We start from the raw sequence: 27,461 nt of genomic DNA on the forward strand, positions 1-27,461 counted from the left end.
TGCTATATAAGCTTGCTTTCTTCCATCATTTGCCACTACTAATACTAATTGCTATGACGAATAAAGTTTTCTACACTTATCTGAAATTGAAATTATTGCATACATTGATTCTAGATTATTGTAGATTAGGGGTCAGCGACCTGTTAAACTGGTGCTGAAAGTGGCTCCCTGAACATCATAAGACTCTTTTTAATCATTCCAACAAGCATTGCCATGAAATTCAACATAAAGACTCACAAGTATTCCAATTTGATATCAAAGTTCCCAGCACACTTCAGAAATACCTGTTCACTCTGTGTGTATAAATTTTTCTTAAATAACAACAGCATATAAACCTCACACAAACCTGCCAATTTAAAAAATTCACCACTGGCATCAGATTCCATACCAGAATGAACCTCTATGCCATTTCTGAAAGGTTTCCGTCCTTTTCAGATAATTCTTGAAACAAATTATCATACCCTACATGTAGATTTGGCTGTTTATTGTTAGTATAAACTGATTTAAACTCTTCTTTGTTGAGCAGGCAGCAGTATTCTTCTTAACATGATGCAAAGATGTAGGGCTATAATTTGATAATTGTATCTGAAAAGTATTGTTCTGCTCTGATGAATAGACTTTTCTCTGAATTAATCATAAACAATAGATAATGATAACAATGTGCTATACATGATATAAACTATCCCTTTTGACTCCAGAAAAAGACATTAATTTCTAAATAATGTCTTCGGTTATACATATCACAGACATTTTTGATATGTACACAATACATGCTGCATTGAAAATGACTTTATTGACTCTGTGGAATTCTAGTAATAGCAATTTTTTTCTCTGATTTATTATCTTTCTTGCAATTTGGAATATATTGGATTTTTATGTGATTGTCATTGTTTTGCTGCTAGTTTGCTTATACTGGATTATTAGCTGTAATATTCCAGTTTGCTAATAAAACAAAACCTATCTTGTATAATTACACCAGAAAAATATTACTAAATAATGATAACTGGGATCTATAATCTCTGTAGATAATAATACTCAGTGACTAAGGAAATGTTTGTATGCTCCGTTTCTATCATGATTTATACAGCATAAAATGGCTGTCTAAACCTTAGACAGTTTAGGCAGTGCTAAAATATTAATCTGTAATTTATTTAAAAGATGAAACCTTTAAGGTAGTTCAGTATCAAGGCAACTCATGGTGATGGCAAGTTCATTCTGCTGGGAGCAGAGATATTGCATTTACTGGGCAGTTTAAATCTTGCCGATCAAAAAAATAAATTAATTAAAAAAAACACAAGAGATGATGAGAAAGTCCTTCTCATTTCCTAATCCTTTGATATAATTAAGCATTAGTTCACAAATATTAAACTATTAGAACTTCCTTTTATAATGTTTCAACAGCCACATACTTTTCTCAAGTATGCAATTAAATTTCAAAATCATTTGAAAAATTAAAGAGCATTCACTGTTTACACTAATTATTTTGCTCAGTGAAATTATGATTATTATTGGTATAATAATCATAATTAATTATATCATGATTATGATATATAATAAAGATTATTTTTATAAGTTATTGTTTTGGCATTTTGTTTATAAATTAACGTGAAAATTTTGAAACATCAAAGTTTTTTAAATTTCATCATTTCCATTTTAATATTCATCAAGATCTAAAATTTGTACCTCTCTTATATTTGATAACAGACTTGAAGCAACAAAGAGTGCCATTCTTCCTGAGTTAGTAGAACTTGCCAATGATGAAGAAAGTTTTGTGCGCTTGGCTGGAATTGAAACTGTTGTACAGATGTTGCCAATGCTAGATGATGGTAGGTAATTCTTAAAACATGTTGCTAGAAATTATTTTGATTTGGATATATATTGTTAGCAGAACTTACTTGCAATTACAGATTGAGCAAACAGATTTTAATATTTATATCTCTGAGATTATCAATAACAATATATATATATTACAGAGAGATTCTCTGTAATAAATTATTTAGGCTAACTTGCAAATTACAAATTTAAAAATTAGAATTCTACTAGTTATGCTGTTTAGGTAATAAAATTTCTTTTTATTCATATTAAATGATACATGAGACAGAACTGACGTTGTGTTGATCTTTGGATGTCCAACACTTAATTTTTTTTTTTTTTTTCCGATATCATTTTAACTGGACTTTTTTTTATCATGCTGTGAAATAAATTTTTATTAAAAACCATACAACTGCAATAACTTAGTGTGCATTTGTAGAAATAACAAAATAATAAAGATGCATAGTGATAATTTGGATTATTCAGATTAATATTTATTTGCCTTTTTTCATTTTATATTTGTTTTTATGAATGATAATCACAATACAAGCATGCCTATTTATAATGTAGTTAAGTCCATCAAAATATTTTTTAAGAAATTGATTGTTATTCACAAGGTATGCTATACTGTTCCACAAGCAGTTGTTTCCTGTATCTACATTTTTTTATTCTGCAAAATACAAATGCATTCCAAAACTAATGCTTCCAAATTTTTTTTTTTTTTTTGCTCTTGTGCTGTTGCATACAAAATGTAATGATGCCAGATGAAAATGTAAATGTTACAGCCAATATTTTGCAAGTTTCAACACTACATTTCAAGTGGCAAAGCTGTTGTGTAAAAATGGAGGGTGGCATTAATGTATGTGTGAAGCAGCAGTGTAATATAGAGTTTTTGAATGCTGAGATCATTGCACCCATCAAGATTCAGTGATGTTTGAAGAACATTTATGGAGACTTTTAAAAGAACAGTGGTCAGGAGCGAGAGTGCAGTAGCATGCACCCTTTGAGTGAACCGGGGTTCAAGCCCACGACTGCTAAATATGTTAATGTTTGTATTGATAATTTATCGTAAACTCCTCTGACCTGCTGGTTGTTCTGAAGTATTTACAAGAACTTTTTTTATTTTTGGAAACATTTAAGACATTTTTAAAAGAACATTTATGACAGTCAGTGTAAGTAGTAAATGGTGGTAGTGGTTTGAAGGACCTGCCAGGGTTGAGGTGTCCTTGTACTGCAGTGACAGCAGAAATGAGGAGAAAGTTTGTAAACTGATTTGTGAAGACCAGTCCTTTAAGAACTGTGAAACATGTGCTGAGAGTGAGAATAGGTTTTAATGCATCGAAAACAATTCTGCACAATCTGATGTACTGGAAATTGTGCAGGTGAGTTCCACCAATACTATTGCCAGATCATAAAAAGCAAAGAGAGGGAGGAAGCTTGTATCGATCTTCTAGAGTGATATGAGACCATAGGTGATGATTTTCTTGACAGCATCGTCATCACTGAAGATGAGACATGGATACAAAGGTGAGGTACATGGGTACTCCCAAATGAACCAGAGTCAAAGTGACAGTCTTTGGAGTGGTAACACAAGAGTTCACCAACAAAGAAGAAATTGAAGACTCGGCCATCCACTGGAAAAAAATTTTTAGGACAAGGAGTTATCCATGTAGATTTTCAGGAATGGGGACACATGATCAGTCTTGCTCACTATGTGGAGACACTGAAGAAGCTGAAAACATGAATAGCAAGAGTAGGGCCAGAGAAGAAGAAAAATTCCTTTTTAAATTGAAATTTTATCTGCATCTTTGACCAGCTCAGACTGAAAGAGGATTAAAAAATAAATATTCATGTTAAGTTATCACTTGTAATTTTTTATTAGTACTAAATGAAAAAAAATGTGTGCAGTTTTGTAAGTACTGCAGACAATGCTAGCAGCAGGACACAAGATCATGCACCTACTTCATTATTGTGATCAAATAAAACTTATTTTGTCATTGCATGAAAAAACTCTTTTATTGAAGAATAAGAATTTGTTGCGGTTTATGTGACAACTGTTGCAGTAAAGTGAGTGAGTGAGTGAGCGAGCGAGTGAGCAAGTGAGTGAGCGAAATTAAATAAGTCCTTACATTTTTAAATTTAGATTCATGTGCCATAGTAAAAAAAAATAAGATAAAACTTCAAAAAAAAAAAAATAAACATGAAATTCTGAAGTATTGAGTGTGTGTATTCATTTAATTTAATCTATTTCTTGTATGTGTAAGTATGATGTCCATAAAAATATGAGTGTTAAGGTAGTCCAACACAATAATAACACTTTTCTTTCTTGGATTTAACTGATCATGTGGAGTCATTCTGCACAGTCTACCAAACTATTTATGAAATATGAGTATTTAGGTAGTCAGCCAAAATTTCAGATTTAGGGGTATGTAGTAAAAAAAAAAACTAGGATATTTCTTTTAAAACAGTAAGATGCTCTGAACACTGATTCCAGATTGGAGATGCAAATTCAATCACTGGTGAATGATAATTTTAAAGAGAGTTAGTTATTGATTATCTTGTCCTTAAAATGAAAAGTATTCTTCTTAATAAAAGTAACCTGCTTACATGTTTGACTTATGTTCCTTGTGCTTACCAAAGTTTACAGTTATCTGCAGAGGTAATACTGAAATATTTGACTTCTGAAACATTTAATTCCAGAGTGTTTGTGCAAGATTGTATCATTGATGGTCTTGATAGAAGGACAGAAGAACTGAATATCATCCAGGGACTTTTATCTGTGTGCATTCTTGTGAATGCCAGTTGAGGCAGGGTCAGTGATAAATATTGTGGATAAGAGGGCAGAAGCAAGTTAGGCAAACTGAAGCAAATTGGCATCTTGGATAATCATCATTCTATGACATATATCCGTTGGCCACATATGGAAATGTCTTGCCAAGTAGATAATGGGCATTGTCAAATGTGTGAGCTAGATCTGTGAAAATAACAAGAGTTAACAAAATGCCCTTTCTAATATCCAGAAAACTTTCCCAAGAAATTAGCATGATTGGCCAATCAGCTAATAGTCTAACTCCATGATGTTTGTCTCTTTTTAGCTCTTATTGGTTTCAGCTAATGATTGTGTGCCTATAATGACATTGTGCAAGGAAGCAGAGCATGTTATTCATCTTCTATTTATGTTTGCTTATGATGAAATCAGTGAATATTTAGAAGCCATTAGTTTTTTGGTCATTTTTGCTATTTTCTTCAGCATCCATTTCTCAATTGCAGCCTACTTCTTTTGCAAATTTGTGTAAATTTGCACACTTAACCTTAATACAGTAACACTATCGGAGGTGGCTACATTACAGAAATTGACCACAATACTCTATAGAGTAAAAAAAATTATTATTTTTTTAAAAATAACATGCTTGGCTTTCTTGGGAACTCTCAGACATAATTTTCCAGGCATCCTCCTTATTTAATTAGGTTATGTTCTCTGAAAGGATCTGATGCAGCTTGATTGCTAAGCAGCTAACTAATCAGCAGCCTTTACACAAGACACAGAAAAGTTTTCTGTAACTTCTAAAGGACTGTTCTGTTCACTAATGCCCAAAAAGTTGTGACTGAGTGTTTCCAAGGAAGCAGAGCATATTATTTTTAAATAAAATAAAATTTTTATTTTGTTACTGTTTAGTACAATGGTCAATTTCCATAACATAATTGCATCCAGTGGTGTTATTGTATTGACGTTGGGTTATATAACTTTGCAAGTCGAGTTGAATGCTGAAAAAGTAACAAAAGTGAGGAGAGAGAGCACTTGATTTTTGTGTGGACCATTGTGCTTTCAGGAGAATGCAGTTTGTTTTTTACTAATTAAACTTCAGTTTATCCTTGTTTCATACGTTAGTCAATTTCCATAACCTATCTGTACACAACGGTGTTATTATGTTAAGGTTAGGTTACTGAAATTTGCAAACAGTGAAGCGCACAATTCAGGAATTGTTGCAGAACAAAGTAGCAAAGGCACAGGCAACTACAGTTGACTGTCATGCAAGACATTATGCTTGCAATGTGTTACTTAAGAACTATAATTTTATTTTGCCTCCCATTCTGTGAAACATCGGCCCTGAGTGCCAAGTGATAGTGACAACTGATTTTCTTCTGTGATTATAGAAGTGCTCTCCAAAATGGTATAGTTGTTTCTTTTGTAGTGTACCTATTCTTTTGTTTACTTGAAGTGGTTCTGCACTTTAGAGGTCAAAAGTAAAACCCAGAAATGAAATCTGCCTTTCTTTTCTTAGTCTTTATATTTATTATTAACTAACACTACTAACTTAAACAACTGCTTGGTCACTGGTTGCACTGCTCCTCCCTCCACGTGGTGAGGCCGGTTAACTTGCGGGATAAACCAGCCCTCAGGGTTAAAAGGAGCGAGATGAAAACAAATGAATTTTCATGTTTAGAGCCAGAGAGCTCTCAACCAAATGACAATCATGATACCGACCATGACTTCTCTCTCTTGAAGAGAATGAACAAAGATACTGGCAGACAGGAATCACTAGCATTCCTGATAATACATTCTCTGTCAACACAACCTATGGGTAAAATTGACACTCATAATACTGGCATCCAAATAATCTGGGAAAAAATAAAGAAGCTAAGTGGGAAATATCATATATCACCTTCTATTATTATTAACTGTAATGGGAAGGAGATCTCCTCTCTCTGGGAGATTGCCAGTGCCTTAGGAACTGTGTTCTGTAAATTTTCTTCCTCAAGTGCATATCAACTGTCTTTACAAAAAATTAAAGCCGAAGCTGAGAAAAGGAAACTGAACTTCAAAGCTACATGCCCTTTACCCTATAACCAAACACTCACAATATCTGAACTGAAAGAATCTATATATACCTCAAGAAACAGTACTCCTGGCCCTGACAGAATTTACTATATAATGCTCCAACATCTCAAACAGAAATCACTGTCATCATTGCTAAAATTTTACAATCAGATATTCTCAGAACATATATTCCCCACTTCCTGGCAACATTCTTATATAATAGCTATACCAAAACCTGGAAAAGATCATTTGATTCCTCACAATTGTAGACCAATTTCTCTAACCAGCTGCTTGAGTAAGACTTTGGAAAAAATGGTTCACCATCGACTCACCTGGTACCTTTAATCCTGAAACATAATTAGTAACAATCAGTTTGATTTTCGAAAGAATAGATCATCCGTAGACCTCATGACAAAAGCTGAATCAATCATAAGAAACGTTTTCATCAAAATCAACATCTTGTTGTGGTATGCCTTGATATAGAAAAGGCTTTTGATACCACATGGCACTACGACATCCTAAGATATCTCCATTCTGTTCATATGAGAATCTGTTTACCATGTTTTATTCAAAGCTTCTTTCAACACAGATCTTTCCAAGTTAGGTACTGGCAGGTTTTATCTAAAACATACATACGAGGAGTCCCAAAAGGCTCTGTTCTTGGTGCCACTCTGTTTTCAATGTGAATAAACAATATCACAAACCACATTCCAAACACAGTTGACTCATATCTCTGTACAGATGATCTTACCGTATCCTGCTATTCCCAAAATATGAACTGTATCGAGAGGCATCTACAAATATCCATAAATAACATTGAATTATGGATGACACAAAATGGATACAAACTGTCAAGCCACAAATCTACAGCCATATATATTTCTGCACAAAACACAGAATGCATCCTGAACCTGAATTGCACTTGGCCAATCATCCTCTACCAATCATGAACAGTATTCACCTCCTAAGGCTAATTTTTGATAACAAGTTAAACTTCCAGGAGCACATCAAATATCTAAGAACCACTTGCACAAAGAAAATGAATATGCTACGGGTTATCTCCAGTACATTTTTGGGTGCAGATTGTTATACCCTGCTACACTTATATAAGTCCCTAATTGGATCTCAGCTAGACGACAGAGCACCTGTTTATGACCCAGCTAGGGAGAGCACCTTAGCCCATCTGGAGCCCATCCAACACTCTTCTCTTAGGATATCCCTAGGTGCATACAAAACATCACCAGTTTAAAGTCTTTATGTTGAGGCTCATGAACCTCCATTTAGCATCAGAAGAAAGATGTTGCTGATGAACAACTCAGCTAAATTAAAAGCCTGCCTACTCATCCTGTTTGGCCACTACTGCATGAGCCTCAGCGGAAAACCCACTATGCAAATAAACCCAGAACAATTCATCCTACTGGGATCAGACTTCAGAATCTAACAGAAAGCTGGAACATTCAGCTGGATAATATCCTCAGTGAATCAAAAGATCCAAATCCCCCGTGGACTAACTTTACACTTCCTTCTGATGAATGCTTTGAGCAATGGGGTTAAAGGTTCTATAGCAAATATTAACATCCAACAACTACATTTTGCTCATACACAAAAGTATCCCCAGTTTACCAAGATCTATACTGATGGTTTAAAGTCTGACAATCAAGTGAATTCAGCTGCTGTCTTCTCTAACACAACTGTTTCCATTTCACTTCCAGCCAAATGCAGCAGTTATACTGCTGAGCTTCATGCCATTAATCTTGCTCTGATAAACATCACTCCTATCAATAAATAAAAACATAATATATACTGATTCACAGAGTGCTATTTTAGCTTTGAAAGGCACTTCCTCACCTAATAATCCTTTATTAAAACTAATAAGACATAAGCTGATGTGTCTTCATGAACATGAGAAATCTGTTATCTTCTCTTGGATCCCTGGCCATAGTGGTATTCTAGGAAATGAATGTGCAGATGGTGCTGAAAAGCATACTTCCAACATAGCCTCAATAAATGATTTAGTCCCATATACTGATTATAGACACAATATACAGAAAACATGCATGGAACAATGGATACTTCTGTGGAAAATGCAAACAAATAACAAGCTATTTCAAATAAAACCTGAACTACAATTATGGACTTCTAGCCTTCGTAAAAATAGAAAAGACGAAGTAATCTTAGCCAGAACCAAAATAGGTCACACTCGCCTCGCACATCTCTATCTGCTTACAGGAAATGATTGTCCTCAGTGTGCGCACTGCTGGCAACCACTTACAGTAAAACATATATTCCTTGAATGTAGCTTGTTCAACAATGCCCGACGAACATCTTTTAGTTTCATTTCAGATCTACAACAACCTCTGTCTCTCAATAGCATCATAGGTAAAGAAGCAAATCTCTCTGAATTCTTTCTCTATTTAAAACAAATTCAAATGTATGACCATTATAACTGCTACACAAGCAGTTCTTATATGTAAAGTCAATTGATTTGGGAGGCACAATGTGGCCTAAGTTGCCCTGGTGCTAGAAAACACCACCACTATCAGTACAACAACTATGAAACATCACTCTTAATGCAGCACATTGCTTTAATTAAAAATTCTGTCTTTCACCTTGTCATGTTGGCTTTCGATCATGAGTGCTAGAAACCAATGAGAACTAAAAAGAAACAAATATCATATAGTTGGATTGTCAGCTAACTGACCAGTTGTGCTAATTTCGGGGGAAAGGTTTCCATGGAGTTAAAAAGGTTTAGTTAATTCCCAAAACAACTTTCACCCAGCCACCATAATGATATATCATCAGAAACTGCCAAATTACAGTGGGGTCCACTAATATACCTCTTGTAATTCCATGCTGAAATAGAAGAGTAAAAGGACTGCAGTAAGTAGCTTAATTTTATATGTATAACATGTATAAAATGTGCAGAATGTTATACATTTTCATTTCTATTAATTTGAGGTCAGTTTTACCTCTTTGTTCAGGCCTTCATTGATGCACCTCATGGCAACTCCCAGATCTTCTCCATTGCTCATATTTGTCTGACTTTAGTCAGCATTTGAGATTTCTATAGCAATATGTATTTTACATAGGATAGTTGCTAGCCGTAAATATAACTCTCCTCCTTTCGCATCTGGAGTTGGGACCAGCACTGGTGTAGTTTACAACTTAACTACTTAGTTTTTACAACCCTGCATGCTATAGAAAATTCTTCTTTTGAAATTCACCAATTTTTCAATCTGTATTCTACCTGTTCCATCTAACAGCATGAATATGTGCATGTGCATAAACTAACTAGCATCCATTCACAAGTTGTATATCACTAGTTGATGTACAACCTGCAAACTCATCAAGTTATTTTTTCCTTCTTCCTTGTGTATTCTGTCTTCTTTGCTCTCTGTTATTCTATATTTATATGCTCCAAGGATTCTGAGACAATGGATTGTGGGCTAGAGATTGCAATTCTTTGTGTTCCTTGTATGTAATCTGGTGCATCTCATATCATGCTCCTGCTTAGGATTTCTATATGTAACTCCTTTTGCCACTGTGGTGTCTCTGTACAGATTTTGTACTTAAAGATCTGCTCAGATTTGTCTTCAAAAAGGAATTGCTCAGTCTGTTCCTGTGCTTTGGTATTACTGGATACTTGATTTAGATTTGAGACCTGATTGTGACTTTTTATGATTTTTTAGGCATAAATCTGTAAATTGTAAATATGCATCTATGATATATGGGAGGGTTGCCAGGGTTTGGCCAGGACTACCTAGTATAATGAATTAAAAAAATATATATGTATATATTTATTTATTTATTTATATTCTGAAAAATTATAACCTATACAAGTCCAAGCTTACAAGGAAACTGTTATTATTTATTTCACCATAACACAAATGCAACTGAAAATAAAGCTAGAATAATGGTCATTCCAAAAGCATTATGCATCACATTCGAAAGTTCCCCCAAGATGTGCACTCTCCAAGAATTGTTGCTATTTGGAAAAGGTAAACAAGATGCACATCTGAAACAAGAACTAGGTAGGAATTTTGCAATTTGTACCATAGTCTCAATAGCAGTGAGCTCTGTGACACTCTTTAGTCCTCAGTTTCTACTACTTTTTATTTATTCTCTGCCTGAATTTAATATATATATTTTTAGAAAAAAATACAAGTAAGTGTAGTTTGTTTTCCCCTTTTGTTCCTGATAATTACATATGGACAGTTCCAGTAAATTAAATTCAAGATAAAAAGTAGTAGGAAAGTAGTAGTAATAGGAAAAAAGAAATAAATAAATCTTTATTGGTAAGGATATACATACAAACAGCAAAGTATGTATACAAAGTCAAAGTTCCCTCTATGGCTGGAAAGATAGCCAGGGGATTTACATAGTGAAGAATTAACTGGCAAGGAAGAAGCTGGCATCAAGATATCCAGTATCCTCCCATCGTACGTTAATGTTGTTAGTAAATACAGGTAGTCCTCGATTTGTGCCAATTCGCAAGTGCCAATCACTAACCACAACACTATTTTTATTAATTATTTTTGCAGTTTTTTTATAAATTGAAAGTTTAAAATTGTCAGACAAAATTTATCAGCATCATACTGTGCTATGTATCATGCACTGTTCACGTTATTTTGGACAATCTGAGCCAATCAGCAATTAGCGCATTCGTATCAGAGATGAGAAAGATTCCCACCCTTAAAGTAAAGGTGTAAAGGAGTGGTAAAGGTCCATGCAGTGAAGCATTTAGTTGGTTGTTGTTTACGCTATTTACACGTGTTGTAAATTTATTATGCAAACATTTTTTTTATTAATTGTGCTATTAATAAATTAAATAATAATAATAGTATTATTATTATAATAGTATTATTAATGATAATAGTATGACAGCCATACACAGTTTTTCCAATCATGTTATAAAGTTTTTAATTTAATAGAATAAAGACACGCCATGTCTGGTAAAAGTAGTTCATTGAATCCTAGCGCAATATTTGAAGGATAGAATCTGATGAAAGCTGCCCTAACGTGTGTAGAGCTATGAATATGCCTCCAATGACTATTATTACTACAACTATGAAGAATGCTAATAAAATAAAACAATCAATGCAAAGTGGTAGGTAAAATTTTTGGTCCCGGAACCTAACCCTGTGATTTCCGATTGAGTCCATTATATAAAGGGTTCCATTTGCACCTGTCCCCCCAGAAACCTAACCCCAATGTAAATTGAGGGCTACCTGTAGTTATTTAAAAGCATTACAAATAACAAAAGACCTAGATTAATGTGGTTAGTATATAAATCATGCAGTGCCTTAAAGTTTCCTACCTGTAAAAAAGTTTTATAAACAGTGAATTTTATTTACTTATAAGACAAGTTATTAATTAAATAGTTATAAGGAAATTACAGACTGAAATATATATATATATTATTTTTTATAAGAAAGCAACAGTTTAAAATATTATTAATAATAATGGTTTATGGACCAGGGACACTGCTATAATTATGCAGAAAGTACCCAACGACTATAATGGCTACATAATATTGTAAGTAGAGAAGGGCAAAGCACTAACGTTACTGCACTTGTCGTTACGGAAATCAAAGGGCTAATGGAACAGAAGTTGCAATCACGGAGAACAAAAAAGGAAGTGAAGATAAAAAGAAATAAGAATTTCTTAATGCTGTTCATCCTGTGACTTCAGTGCCTTCATCTGGGGCCAGTCGCCGAAATCAAAGGAGGAAACGGCAATAAGTAAGTAAAGCCTCTGTTTCTGACATGAAATATATGCAGCACATGGTACAGGTGCATTTGCCACAAGGCAGAATTAGAGCCGTATGTTAATCCACACCATGGACATATAATAATCGGTAACCTGGAGATAATACCTTACCAGGATCAGAGAAATATTCTTTCTTATGGTTACAAATTCAGGTTATATACAAAAACCAGCCTAACCACATTTAAAAAGCAGTTACATCATGACCTCCTTAATTACTGCTTCATGCTTGCCTATAAACACAACACACCTATTGAATCTTTCCACATGTGGATAAATACCGTGTCATCAAATCTAATAAATAAGTATAAACTGTAATACTACACGGATCTCCACCAACCACTATCAACTGCAGTATATCCATAATTAAAAAACAATTATCAGAGCTATATGACCAATTTATCATTACCCCTGTCGACAAAGCTGCCAGTAACTATGCCTTCATATGTAAAGATTTTTACTTTCATACATTAAATGCTGAACTCAATTCTAATACACATTGTACTCCCCAAATTCCAATTCTGCACTGCTTATATCTGTGTGACACCACATCTCTGATATCCCAACAATATCTGCCTTTGATGTCTTGACTAGTACTTCAAGCTCATAAAATTTATTAACTATACTTCTAGCATTGGTGTACAAGGAAGTATACATGCACCTGTTTGTACTCTTAGTTACCCTAACACAGCCCATGTATTCACTTGTTCCACTATGACTCCCAGCAGTCCCAGAAATATCCATCACCTTGCTTTCCAGGCTGCTGCTCATTCTAATAGAAGCAGTGCAAGAATCACTTTTGCCTCTGCCTGCGGCCACTGTTAACCTTTTAGTCTGTGTATCCCCCCAAGTTAGCAGTTTTCTGACTCACCTAACACTGCCTCGATAGCATCAGCAAATATTCTTGCACCCTTTCTATTTAAGTGTACCCCATCCCTGTAGAAGCAGTCTCTCCTGTCAACAAATATATGCATGCCTTATGATTTAAATTTTAACCCTAACATACATTACCGACTTTTCACATGTACCACTTGCTGTGTATATTTCATGTTTGTTTGTTTGTTTGTTATTTGGTTTTTAGGAGCATTAGCAACTAAGGCCATATTGCTCCAGGATATGCGGTGGTCATTCCCTGACCTTTCCGCATCCTCCGTATTTGGTGGTGATGGGCTCGAACCCCGGTCTAATCAAGAAGCGTGTGCTACGCACTGCTGCTCCTTCCCACCTGGCTACGGAGGCACCTGTGTGTATATTTCATGTCAGAAACAGAGGCTTTACTTACTTATTGCCATTTCCTCCTTTGATTTTGGTGGCTGGCCCCAGATGAAATCTCTGAAGTCACAGGATGAACAGCATTAAGTAATTCTTATTACTTCTTTTTATCTTCGCTCCCTTCTTTGTTCTCTGTGATTGCAATTTCTGTTCCGTTAGCCCTTTGTTCTCCATAATGACGAGTGCAGTAACGTTAGTGCTTTGCCTTTCTCTACTTACAATCTTATATATATATTAAAGAGAGTGGTATGGTAGTTAATCATTAATACACTGACTTTAATGTTCAGAATTAATATACTGAATTTATGGACTAGTTCTATTGCAGTAGCAATGGATACAATAAGTCCGTAATATGTTGTATATAATATTAATATATTGTGAGGAAGGTTATAGTATGATAATCATATTATGATATATACCTAGACGATATTACAATATATACCTAGACGATATTACGATATATACCTATGGAAAGCATATAGTATATAATACAAAAGAAAAATATACATAACTTATCATTGTATACCCACAATTTGGGTGACTTCGTATGGTGTCAACCACCCAAATTGAAATTAAAACAGTGATGAGGAGTTCTCTGTTTCTGTGATGATCAATATGCACTATGGAAAAATCAATTTTGAGGTTGGATAACCCATAACATAATATATAATAGAATTTAGAGGTTTTATAATTTTGAATACTAAACTAAAATATATATTTTAAGAAGTTATTTTAAAAGACTACCTAGTGCACATTGATCATCATTGACCTGACAGAGAATGTGGGGTGTTAGTTTATAAATTAGAGTAAGAATAAGGCATATTTACTGTATCCAAGCAGACAAACTACGTGTAGCCCATACTGTGTTCAAAAATGAAATGATATATATAAAGTATGGCCTTCTAGTGACAATTAGAAGGCGGCAACCCCTGTGTGTTTGGACTTGGTATATATGTGTTAAATTGCCAGTTATATTGAGGTTCATGCAAAAAGAAGGCAATAGAGAGGTGAAATAAATGGTTAGTGGAGTAGGAGTAGCAGTATCTGAACTCTACGATGGCAAATTATAGTAGTATGTTTAGAAGTAATTTCTCCTATATCCTCAGACTGCCCTAATAATTTCAGAGAAATAAGAATGAAGGGTATAGGATAGTTTAATGGTGTGATGTAAGATATAAGGTGTGGCTCGGGTAAGTCCGGTATCAAGCCCGTTCCATATATATATGCACACAACAACCCATCGTTCTTCCACTTTACTATTTCTTTTGGAGATAGTGAAACTGCTCTTTTCACTATTTTAAAATAATTTTTCCCAAATAAGTTATTTCCAAATTTAAATTTAATTCCCAAACCAAAAGAATTATTCTTTGGTTAATAATAAAATAAAAAACAGTTTTTTATTTGATTATTAAAAACACTTCTGTGTTCTGGCTGAATAAATTTATTAATTTATAATTTAAAAATATAAATTTATGTAGCCTGAGGTACTGAAGGCTACCACACTTTCTTCTTTGGTGCAGAAATAGAAGTTAAATTTTATTTTTGCTTTGGTAAATTATCTCAGAAAAATAACCTTTAATGAATATGTCTGAATTCTTTGGTTTCTTTGCATAATTTTTGTGGGTAAATGTTGTAACTGTATTTACCCAAATTAGGTGTAATTTATATCTGGCATAACTGTTAAAAGACATTTCATGGATACTAAGCTGAGTGTTTATAGGAACTAATACAAATTGTACTATGATGTTGAGAAAGCAATTATCAGTGATTGTTTTGGAAATAATAGCATATTTCAGACACCATTATCATTAATAAATTATTGCTTTCTCAACAACGTAGTGTAATCTGTGTTACTTCCTGTTAAATGCTTAAATGGAATTTAGTATAAATATAAATAATTTACACTAAATTGATGTAACTAATTTATATTTTTAAAAAATTTATATTGCATCATGGGTTTATTAAAAATCACTGTAGGATATTTATATTTTTATATATTTTTTTTACTTCTATTGAATATCAAATAACTTCACTTTTATGATTATTGTGAAAGGGTTTAACTATCCGAATTAAAATTGTGCATGGCTCTTTTCACTAAATTATGTTATGTATTGTATATTATTATTCTTGCTTATGCCTGTATTTTATTTAATAAAAAATATTCTGATGTTTCTTTTGAATATATGAATATTGCTATATCACAAATATTTATGATAAGAACTGTAAATATCAAATATTTTTTTTTTTTTTTTTTGTAAAGGGTGGAATGTGAAATTAGTGGTAATATATAGCATTTTGTTACTGCTTTGCAATATTTGATTGCTACTATTATTTAAACATCATTTGCACATATTTTTGCACTGGCTTTTTTATATTTTATTTCTTTCTTTATGCATTCTATATATTTGGAAATTATGATGGTAAGTTAATCACTGGCAGCTGTAATTGTTTTGTCTCACTTGCTCTCAGTTTGTCTGCTTATTTAAATATCTTTTGTTTTTGCTGTTGTATTATTTGAATTCACATTTTCATATGCACCAAATTTATTTCTGCTTTTTCTTTTAAGAAACTTAGTTTCAAATTTTCTAAATGATAGCAGGTATTCATTTTTCAGAAAAATTCTGTAAATTGAAGCTACATATAACTCCATTATGTTTATAATATTAAATATTTAAATATAATATAAATACAGATATTTCTCGAGTTATGTTACTAATACACACACACACACACACACACACACACACACACACACACACACACACACACACACACACACACAGGGTGGCCATAATTCAAGTATCCCTATTCAGAGCTCTCTATATTGCTCTAACGGAATGCCATCAAAATTAGTAAGTAAACTATTCAAGGCATGGGGAGAAGGATCCCGTGAAAAAAAAAATTTGTTCAAAAATCTGCCAATAGGGGATAATATGGTGCTGTAAAAGAGGAAAGACATGACAAAGTACCAACAAATAAATAACTAAGACAAACCTTAATGAAATTACAAATTTTTATTTGTGCTCTGCAAAAAAACAGAAAGAAACTGAATTGCTCTAAAGTTTTAAATCCAAACTAAAAAATAAGACACCTAAGAGAGCAGAAAATTTGCATAAATCTGAATTAATTTAAATTTAATTTTCCCTGCAGCACAGAGCTATAAAGGTACAATGCGAACATTGCAAGCCTATTCTGTAAGTTTACTGTTAACAATGTGTCTCACTCTGCCTGATCGCACTTTAATTGCGCAAGTGCTTCTACGTTAATGGATGCAATACAACAGCCACTCTGCATGAATTTAGACACTGTAAGAACTTATGTCAAGGTCCTTTATCAGCTGTGGCAGTTAGAAGAATGATTAACAAATTTGAGGAACCTGGGTCTTTTGTTGTTAAGCCTGGAAGAGGAAGGAAGCCTGTTTCACCTCAGGTATCAGAAGAAGTTGCAATGGCTATCGTCAACTGATCCGTGGATACAGCTGCTGTAACTAATAGCAGCACACGGGGAGTAGTGAGGCAATTGGCTTTCTCATATTCCACTGTTTGGAAAATTGTTCGGAAACTAATCCACTATTATCCATACAAGATCAGTCGCCAGCAGCAGCCGCAAAGAGATGTTCCTGAAAAACGAATGGCATTTGCTCTAACGTTTTAGGTCAGAATGGAAGTGGACGATGCCTGGCCATGCAACATTCTTTAGGGAGATGAGACTCATTTTTATCTCGATGGGACTGTCAATACTTAAAACTGCCAAATATGGGCTTCAGAAGCACCACATGCTATTCAGCAAATCCCATTGCACTCACCAAAAATCACCGTCTGATGTGGTGTGACTTCAAATTTCATCCTAGGGCCAACTTTTTCAAGGAATTGCCCCCAGCAGGAGCAGCCACCTGTTCCGTTACAGCACAAAGATATCATAACATGCTGAGCAGTTTCATTATTCCTCAACTGCAGCAAAGAGGATGCCTGGATGAGACAATTTTTATGCAAGATGGTGCTCCTCATATCACGTGATCAGGACAGCAGCCTCTCCGACATCACTTTACTGCAGAAAGAGTCATTAGTCGTTTGTTTCCCCATTGCATGGCCACCACATTTGACTGACCTTACACCGTGTGATCTTTGGCTGTGGAGTCACCTTAAGGCCAGTGTCTATCGAGGAACTGTCCCTAACCTGGCTGTCTTCAAGGACAACATAACGCAGCATGTGTGGAACATTACTCCAGAAATGTTGCATTCTGCAGTGGAGCACACTGTGCATTGAATGCAATTTTTGGTCCAGAACAATGGTAATCACATCGAAAACCAACTCTGCCATCAGCGACATCATCAACCATTGGGAGTAAACTGTGAGTCAGTTTGGAGCTGTGAGACCTTTGGCAGTTTAGTTCAGTTTCTTTCTATTTTTTTGCAAAGAGGACAAATAAAAATTTGTAATTTCATTAAGGTTTGTCTTAGTTATTTATTTGTTGGTACTTTGTCATGTCTTTCCTCTTTTACAGCACCATATTATCTCCTATCTGCAGATTTTTGAACAAATTTTTTTTTTCATGGGATCCTTCTCCCCATGCCTTGAATAGTTTACTTACCAATTTTGGTGGTTTTTTTTTTTTTTTTTTTTTTGGGAGCATTAGCAATTAAGGCCATATTGCTCTGGGATATGCGGTAGTCATTCCCTGACCTTTCCGCATTCTCCGTATTTGGTGGTGACGGGCTCGAACCCCGGTCTAATCAAGAAGCGTGTGCTATGCACTGCTGCTCCTTCCCACCTGGCTACGGAGGCACCTTAATTTTGGTGGCATTCCGCTTATTACTTAGAGCTACAGAGAGCTCTGAATAGGAATGCTTAAATTATGGCCACCCTGTATATATATATACAGTGAAACTTCCCTTTAACGGACAGCCATGGGGAACGAAAATGTGTCCGTTAGAGAGAAGTGTCCGCTAACAAGAAGTCTGAGGGGAAAAAAAAAAAAAAAAAAGAAAGAAAGAAAAATCGTTAAACTTTTAATGTAAAATTAAATTAAAATATATACAGATTTTGAACAATATTTTTGTAAATAATATACAATTACATACACAAGAGATAAAGAAAAATCGTTAAACGTTTAATGTAAAATTAAATTAAATTATATACAGATTTTGCACAATATTTTTGTAAATAATATACATACAATTGTGCTATGCATATTATGACTTTATCTTAAGAAAAATACATACAGTAATCACTTATTTTCTTCTGCACCTTCTTCCGGCTGATAATTTTGTTTTCAACATTTGTTTGGAGTGAAGAAACCATCGAAAGTCCTTCAGTATCTTCTTCAGCGGCGAAAAACATTTTTAAACGATTGATTCGTATGAGTGCTTCTTCTATTTTCATCGGTGGTTCGTCGTTAATATGTTCTTCGACAGAATGACCTCCTTCCATTTCTTTATCCTCATGAGGAACTTCTTGAAAAATATCAATGTCGTTGATATTTTAGCCCGGGTCACTTGTAGCTGAAGTATCATACATTATCAATAGATGTTGAAGTTCTTGTTCTTCTTGGTGCTCCACATTGCTGTTCACAACTTCAATTTTTGCGTTTCAGAAGCTAGACTTTACAAAACAGTTCACGACAGTTTGTTTTCTAATTGCGTTTACTGAAGAGGAAATCCATTGAATCGCATCTAGGATGCTGATCTTCTTTGCAAGGTCACTCGCACATTTTACATCATTCATGTTTGCAATGAGATTTCTTAAAACACGTTTTCTGTAGTGAAGTTTAAAATTTTTTATTATCCCTTGATCCAAGGGCTGACACTGCAGATGTGTTTGGTGGCAGAAAAACGATTTGAATGTTGGACAATTCAATGTGCGGGTGAGATGCAGCATTATCCATGAAAAGAATAATTTTTCCGTTTTGATGAATCATGTTTTGGTTAAAGTGACTTATCCATTCGCTCATGATATCTCGTGTCATCCACGCTTTTTTATTAGACTTCCAGTCAACATTCAAAAGATTCAACTTTATGCCCTTGAAACAACGAGGATTTTGTGGTTTTCCCATAACAAGTGGTTGTTCAAAGTCTCCCAGAATATTTGTACACAATTGTACAGTCAAGCGTTCCTTAGAAATTTTTCCGCCCTGGCACTTTTCGTTTTTTAGACTCATTGTTTTTTCAGGAAGAGCTTTAAAAAAACAACCCTGTTTCATCACAGTTGTAAATATCCTTAGCTTCAAAATCACGACATAAATCTTCCAATTTGACGGTCCACTCTGTTACAACCTCAGTATCAACAGATCCACCTTCACCACTTACGGTTTTCCAAGAAATTTAATGCCGAGTTTTGAACTTGTCTAGCCATCCCACGGAAGCTTTGAACTCATTTACTCCCATAGATTTCGCAACCTCCAAAGCCTTTTCCCTAATAATAAGCCCATTAATGGGAATTTTTTTAGCATGTTCGCGACAAAACCACTCATACGTAACATTGTCAATTTGAAGTCCAACAGTTTTAGGGAATGATTTTTGAACCTGATCATTTACGTGTTGTCAAAATTGTTTGAGCAGTTCATTTTTTTTCTTTAGGATGTCGCTTACCTGCGTCTTCCCGATTTTGAATTTTGCAGCGAGATTGCTAACACTATTTTTTTGCCGATCATACGCATTAATGAGTTGGACTTTATCTTTTAAAGTTAAATGTTTACAAGAAGACATTGTGCACTTCACACGACACGGTAAAAAACTGAAAACTAAAACTGAAAAGACGAAAGGCCGACAAACCCCCCCCCCCCATCTGCACACACTGAATTCATTAGAAGTTTTACACGTGCCTTAAAATTCTTGAAAAAGGATTTAGAACAGCGACGTAAACCTTGATAAAATTCAGAGAATCGGAAATAGAAAATAAGCTCACGATTGAGGCAATACATGGAAGAAAAGTTCCTAGAAAAGGACCGTGAGCTCTCCCGCAGTCCATTGTGGGGAGATCAAATTAAGTGCTGATCTAAACGAAACAGGGCAGATTGCCTGTCCGCGTCCGTTACAGAGAATGTCCGCTAGACAGAAGCTGCAAACACGTTAAAACCAATGGAGGTGAGTTGGGGAATTTGAAAATGTCCGTTGTAGAGAGATGTCCGTTAACGAGAGGTGTCCGTTAGAAGTTTCACTGTATATATATATATATATATATATATATATACAATGGAACCTCTATATTCGTCACAAAATGTCACCCACCACATGGTCATCCTAGCCTTGTGCAATCGCCCACACAGTCTGCCTTGTGCGATTGTTCAGTGCGCATCACCTGTTATTTTCTCTTTGAAATTTTTTTAATTTTGCAATTTTTTGCAATTATCTTTGTAAAAAGAAGTGACCATGGTCCCAAAAAAGTGTAGTGAAGAAAAACAACCAAAAAGGAAAGCTGTGAGAACCACAATTGAGTTGAAAAAATAAATCCTTGCTAAGTTTGAAAGTGGAACATGTGTTTCCAACTTAGCGTTAGAATTTAACATGCCAAGAACTGCGGTAAGCAGCATAATTAAAAATAAAGAAGCAATTAAAGTGGCTGATGTGGCAAAAGGTGTAAAAATTCTTGCTGCTAAAAGATCACAAACGTATGAAGACATGTAAAATCTTTTATTAGTATGGATTACTGAAAAGCAAATGGCTGGTGATAGTATTCAAGAATCTATCTTCAGCTTCTGCCATCATCGCTCCTTGGTAAAGGTAAAGCTCTGGTTAAATTTTTATTTATTTATGTATCAGATTTGGGGCTGGGAATGGATTATTCCAATTTTAGTTAATTCCTATGAAAAAAATTGATCCTATATTCGTCCATCCCTCAGGAACTCATTAATGACGAATATAGAGGTTCCACTGTATATATTAAGGGCACATATACTGTCCTACCGTCAATATCTGGACATCTGTCTGTTGATAGTTGTTCATGTCCTACCCAAGCATCACATCAGACAACAACTATAAATATTCTGATAGGCCTTCAAAGAGACAGTAGTATGATTGTGAATGCATGCTGCAATTGACAGAGTTAAGAGACTTCTAGCAGAATGATAGAGTGCCACATAAGCACTGAAGATCCTAATTGACAATTGATGATGTGACCTTCAAATAGGAATAAACTGGTGCTGAAACCATCACAAAATTACCTGGAAAATCCCCGAAGCTGACAGAACTTGATAGGAGAGCCCTGCAAAGAACTGTCTACCTAGAACGCAGGGTGATGTCATTGCAGCATGCACAGGCCTTCAGTGAGACAATTGGAACAAGTGTTATGATGTGCAGTGCCACTACAGTGTGTAGGATGCTGCATGATATGGGTTATGATGGCTGTGCAGCCATCCACAAGCCACACTAATCATCCCAATCAACACTAGGCATAATCTAGCTTGGTGTAGGGCCTGCCATTCTTGGACTGTAGACCAATGGAAAGTTGTGCTTTGGAGTGAAAAGTCATAGTACATGGTCCTGTTTTTCATGCTTTGGCCTGGGATCAATCGTTGTTTTGGACAAAACCATGACTGCTGCGATCTGTCTAGATGTCTTGGATAATAATGTGTTACCTACATTGTGGCAGCATGTCAGGGAAGGCCCATACCACTATCAGCAGGACAACACTCCCTGTCATACTGTTTGTGTTGTGATGGATTGGTTTGAGGACATGAGTATCAAAAAGTTGACTGGCCAAATTATAGGGACTGGACCTAAAACCTATAGAGAACCTCTGAGATGTAGATCATCAGATACATGTTAGGAGGGATTATCCAAAAAACAGAGCTGAACTGTTTGCCACTTTGAAGGTCAAATGGTGGAAAATTTTGGAGAGCATTTACAAAAAAATGGTGGATCATATTTGATGGAGGCTAGAGGCTGTTGTAAGCTAAAGGTTTCATCACATGTTATTAGTTTTCCTGTAAATAAAGGTTATTGGAAGATATGAAGATATGCAGGTGTCTGGATATTAATAGTAAGGCAGTGTGTGTGTAATTTTCTTTTCCCGTATGGGAAATAATTTTTCCCATAGAAAACAACATAACAAGAGCAGGCTGCATTTTGGAACTAGCTGTCAGACTTGTTTCACAGATATTCTTCATCTTGCTAATTGATGTTTTATAGGCATTTTAGCTTTTTCATAAGTGAGTATACCAAAAGCATTTTAGGGAGTCAGTTTTCAACAAGGGGCCAGCTCTGTGGAGTTAGTTTGTGCTTGAAATTTTGAAGTTTTGTGGAAAAAAATTAAAACTTTTTAGAATTCTGATTTTGACTGGATTGCCCATCATTGGAGTAAAATTATTGTCAAATATCAAATCAGAATTAAAAAAAAATAAAAAAATAAAAAAATTCTATTTATGTATTATTTGATTTATTTTCATAACTTGATCCTAATTCCAGAGAATTTCTTTAATTCCAGCTTGTAATAAGCCCTAAATTAGACAGCTGAGGCCAAAAGTTGTAATGTCCTCCAATTTTTCAGAGCTATTTTCATTCAGCTATCAGTTATAAACTATCTACTATTTATTGAAAAGATAAGAAATGGCAGCGCATACGTTTTTAAGATAATTTGTACTCTAACAGATACATTATTTGAAACAACATTCAAAAAAATATATATACTGTGCATACATACATATGTACATATACTGGAGAGCCCACCCTCAAAAAATGTAAATCTGTAATGTGTATACTGCAGAAAAGGTTATTTATAATATGAGTATAATAACAAACTCATTTTCTTGGTTACTGTAAAATTTATGCACATTATTATGCCTGGTTAGGGTACTTCAGACTTGATTGACTGCCTGCTCCTGTTCCACACTTAGTCTGTGATGAGGGTCATACCGGCAGATTTTAGTTTCAGCAGCTCCCAATAGTTTTGACCCTATCTGAATTCCTTATGTCATGACTTTTAGTTGCTGCCCCAGATTTGCTCTTGATTCCACTGTCAGTTGCCACCCAGCTACCTGAGCCAGTATGCCCCTGTCTGTAACAGTGCTTTAACCCTGGTACAGCTATTTTGTTTAGCTTATGCTTTCTAAGTGAATTTTGTAAATACAAATATTTATCTTTTTTAAGCCTTCCTTACCTCTATGCTGGCTATACGATATTGCAAAAAAAATCAAAAAATTTCAAAAAATACAATGCTTTGCTTCTTGATCATAGTATTATAGTATTACATTATAGTATTAGATTATAGTATTACATCCAACCTGACAAATATTGTGTGAAAAATTTTGGATTGTTTTTTTTTTTTGTTTTTTTTTTAAGTAATAACAAATTTTAGGTGAAAGCAATGAAGATAATTTTAAAAGCAAAATTTCTTATATCCTAAAAGATCTTATTCCGATGTGATGGTGTGTATAATAGTTACCATAATAATATGCAGAGCTCTGGTATAATAATAAAATCAGTGTATATACAGTCTAGTGGTGATCAGCAACTTACACTCAAATGTGGACAAATTCAAGCAGCGTTAATTAAGTATGAGAAGATAAATTAGATAGAGCAACCATGTAGTATGCCGAATTGCATTGCATATTTCAAAACTATTCCTGTGAATGCTATACAATTCACATATGTATGAAAACATATATGACACTGGTGATACTGTATTAATTTAAATTATATTATGCATAATGGCTACAGCCACTTAGATGGTGATTTTTATTTTTCTCTCTAAAGTAACTGTTAGAAAAATAGGTCTTTGAAATAATCAAATACCTACTTATCTGAATTTCATCTTTTCAGTATACATATGGATATATCCCATTTACATTTTTTTTGGGAGTTGAATTTGTTAACTAGATGTCTTTATCAATGCCCTAGATGTCCTTACCTATATGTTTTGTTGTCTTCAGATATGCATATTAAATAAAGTATTGCCTAGGACCAGGGGTGACCAACTTAATTTGTGATGTGATCTACTTTTTTTCTTCAAAATATGTCTCGATCTACCATCTCAAGAATTTCATCGTACATGGTTAAAAAAGTTAATCAACACATACTGAAAATTGTTGTTTATAAATTTTAAAATTAAATACAATTCAGAATTCTTATTTTAAATTCACACGTATTTAAATTTTTAATTTATGTGAAGTTTGTGTCTTCATGTCATCTGCCAAGTTTTCAAAATTGGGGATATACTGTGATAAGAATCTTCTGTATGCAAGTCCATAAGAGTAGAGCGATTCTTCGTTTTTGTTTGTTTCAAATACGAAAAGGCCGATTCACATAGAGATGTGGAACCAAAACAGAAATTTAAAAGTTCAATTCATTTTTTTACATTTGGGTACTTTTCTCAGCAAACGTATTTCCAAAAGTCTTTTTCTGATGATCTGGCTTTTAAGAAAATATTGTTTAGCAATGTAATAATTTCATTTTCAAGTAATATTTTCTGCATGTGAAAAATCTCAGAGATTTTTTCTGCAGTTTGTTTCATATCTAATTTGACATTAAATGGATAAGAAATATATTGAACAATTTCTTCAGTTGTTTTAAAAATCACTGAATCTGGTTTTAAAATCATCAACAACTTTCTCAATTTCAGAAACGCATTTCTCACTATTAAATTCAAAATCAGGATATTTTTGCAACTGATCTTAATATTTGCAAAATGATCGAATTTTTTTTCTTTGAGATCTTTAGCCATTGCGAAAATTGATATTTATATGCAGAAATACTACTAATCATGTCACCCACATTTTTATTTTTTTCCTTGTAATTCCAAATTCAGATCACTTAATTTACTGGTGAAATCTACCAAAAAAACCAGAGCACACAACCACTCCGTATTTTTTGCTGCTGATAATCATCTCTTTGATCAACAAATTTTTTAATTTCATTCAGCAAATTTCGAAATCGCTGTAGAAACTTGCACCAACTCAGCCACCTCACATCTGTGTGTTATATCAGATCTGATTCATTTTCATCAAGTTGCATTTTGAAAAGTCTCCTTTGAAGAGATTGTATCCTCTGATGGAATTCATGATATTTAACACTATGTCCATAACACTTTTAGTATTTAGTCTTTTGCTGGTTAACACTTGATGGTGGATGATATAGTGGTAACTCAAAAAATCTGGGAATTCATTTGGCACAATGGGATTGAATCCATTAAGATGCCCTGTCATTGCTTTAGCTTCATATGTTGTTATTGATACGAGCTTAAATATTAGCAATTTACGTTGTTCAATAAAATTTTTGAATGCATTAAATAATCAAGAACTCCAGTTCTTTCTTTTAACAAAACCACACCCAGCAGTTCTTCTCTAGTGGCAGAATCATCAAACACCATACGAATAAAAATTAGCAACTGAGCTGTGTCACTGACATTTGTAGATTCATCCACTTGTAAAGAAAATGACACCAATTAGCAATATGAGCACGCAATTGGTCCCTTACATTTTTTTGATGCGTCACATCACAGTATTTCGAGATAATTGCAGATCTTGAAGAGCACTTTTAATTTCATTTTTGTTCTTGAAATTTTCAAAAAGAGAATCTGTTATTTCTAAAAATGCGTCTTTGATGAATTGACCATCAGAAAATGGTTTGCATTTTTTTGCAAGATGGTTCACTTCAAATGATGCTGCAGTTACTGCTTTAGTTTGTAAATGAAGAAATTTTGTTGGTGCTAATAATCTGGATTTAAATTCTTTTAATTTATTTTTTCTAAGGTCGCTATTAGGCGGATAATCCAATTGGTATTTACCATGGAGTGCGTTGAAGTGCCTTTCTAAATTTCCTTTTTTTGGGTATAGCCACAGAAGCATTGCAAATCAAACAAGAACATTACAAAAAAGTATTCTAGTTCCCATTCTTGATGAAAATGATACATTTTACTCTATTTCATAGTATTCATTTTAAATCAAAGGGTATTAAATTAACGTATAAGTACTGTCCAGTTATTAATATTAAGTAAGCTAAATAAGAATTCAACACATATATGATGCGCTCCAAAATGTAACTGCATGAATTTTCACTAGGCTGCGTGGCAACAAGAATAGTCACATGGTTCAGTGGATTTGTAATAAGCTTATACAGTGGGGCGCATAATAATATTTAGATTTTGACTAATCAATTTTTATATATATTTAAAATTCGCCGCGATCGACTTGTTGGCCACCCCTGGCCTAGGATATGCATATCAGCTAAAGGATTGTTAGAAGAGCCCTCTGTGGCAACTTAGTGGGCATGATACATCACCTCCTGCCACTTGTTTGTATTGGTCTGAGTTCAAATCCTGTTAATCTCTGGAGGAATTTTTAAAACCTTCTTAATTTGAGGCTTTAGTTAGCCGATCTGAGGTAAAGGGTGCAAGGTTTCCTCCATGAATTATTGTAGGGTTTTTCAGCCCACACAAAATGCAAAAATATCAGTAAACACACATGCTCTTACAGACATAATACACTTATGATTATGATACACACTTGGGGATCATTAATACCAGGTTTTTTTGTTTTGTTTTGTTTTTTTTAATGTAGTCTTAGTGGACATCTAGTTGTAAATTGCAACAGTCTACTAGATGAGACCAAAACATATGACATCAAGGGAAGTTTCATAAATAAGAAAAACATATGACACTAAGGGAAGTTTATGCTTGTCAATGGTGGTACACACTTCCTGTATCGCTTTCTACTATTGGGAATTGAATTTGTTATCAACAATTGATAGTCTTTACAAAATTACTGCTCTTCCAATTATTGCTAGTATATACTCATTGTTATTGCATACATTGGGTGGAAAGTAATGGCATTCTTTTACAATTAGTAGCAACTACCATACTG

The 27,461-nt window shown here is 34.2% G+C and overlaps 1 protein-coding gene across 1 annotated transcript in view; it reads left to right on the forward strand.

Moving 5' to 3' along the window:
• The window catches only part of LOC150077083 (serine/threonine-protein phosphatase 4 regulatory subunit 4-like), a 297,317-nt gene that overhangs the window by 56,915 nt on the left and 212,941 nt on the right, over positions 1 to 27,461 (forward strand). The window contains exon 7 of the mRNA XM_090386255.1: positions 1,705 to 1,826. Within this exon, the coding sequence (XP_090242381.1) occupies positions 1,705 to 1,826 (122 nt within the window). The remainder of the gene's footprint in view (positions 1 to 1,704; positions 1,827 to 27,461) is intronic.

Source organism: Mastigoproctus giganteus, chromosome 12, assembly GCF_048544385.1.
Source record: "Mastigoproctus giganteus isolate SK-2022 chromosome 12, ASM4854438v1, whole genome shotgun sequence".
Classification (NCBI taxonomy): Eukaryota; Metazoa; Arthropoda; class Arachnida; order Uropygi; family Thelyphonidae; genus Mastigoproctus; species Mastigoproctus giganteus.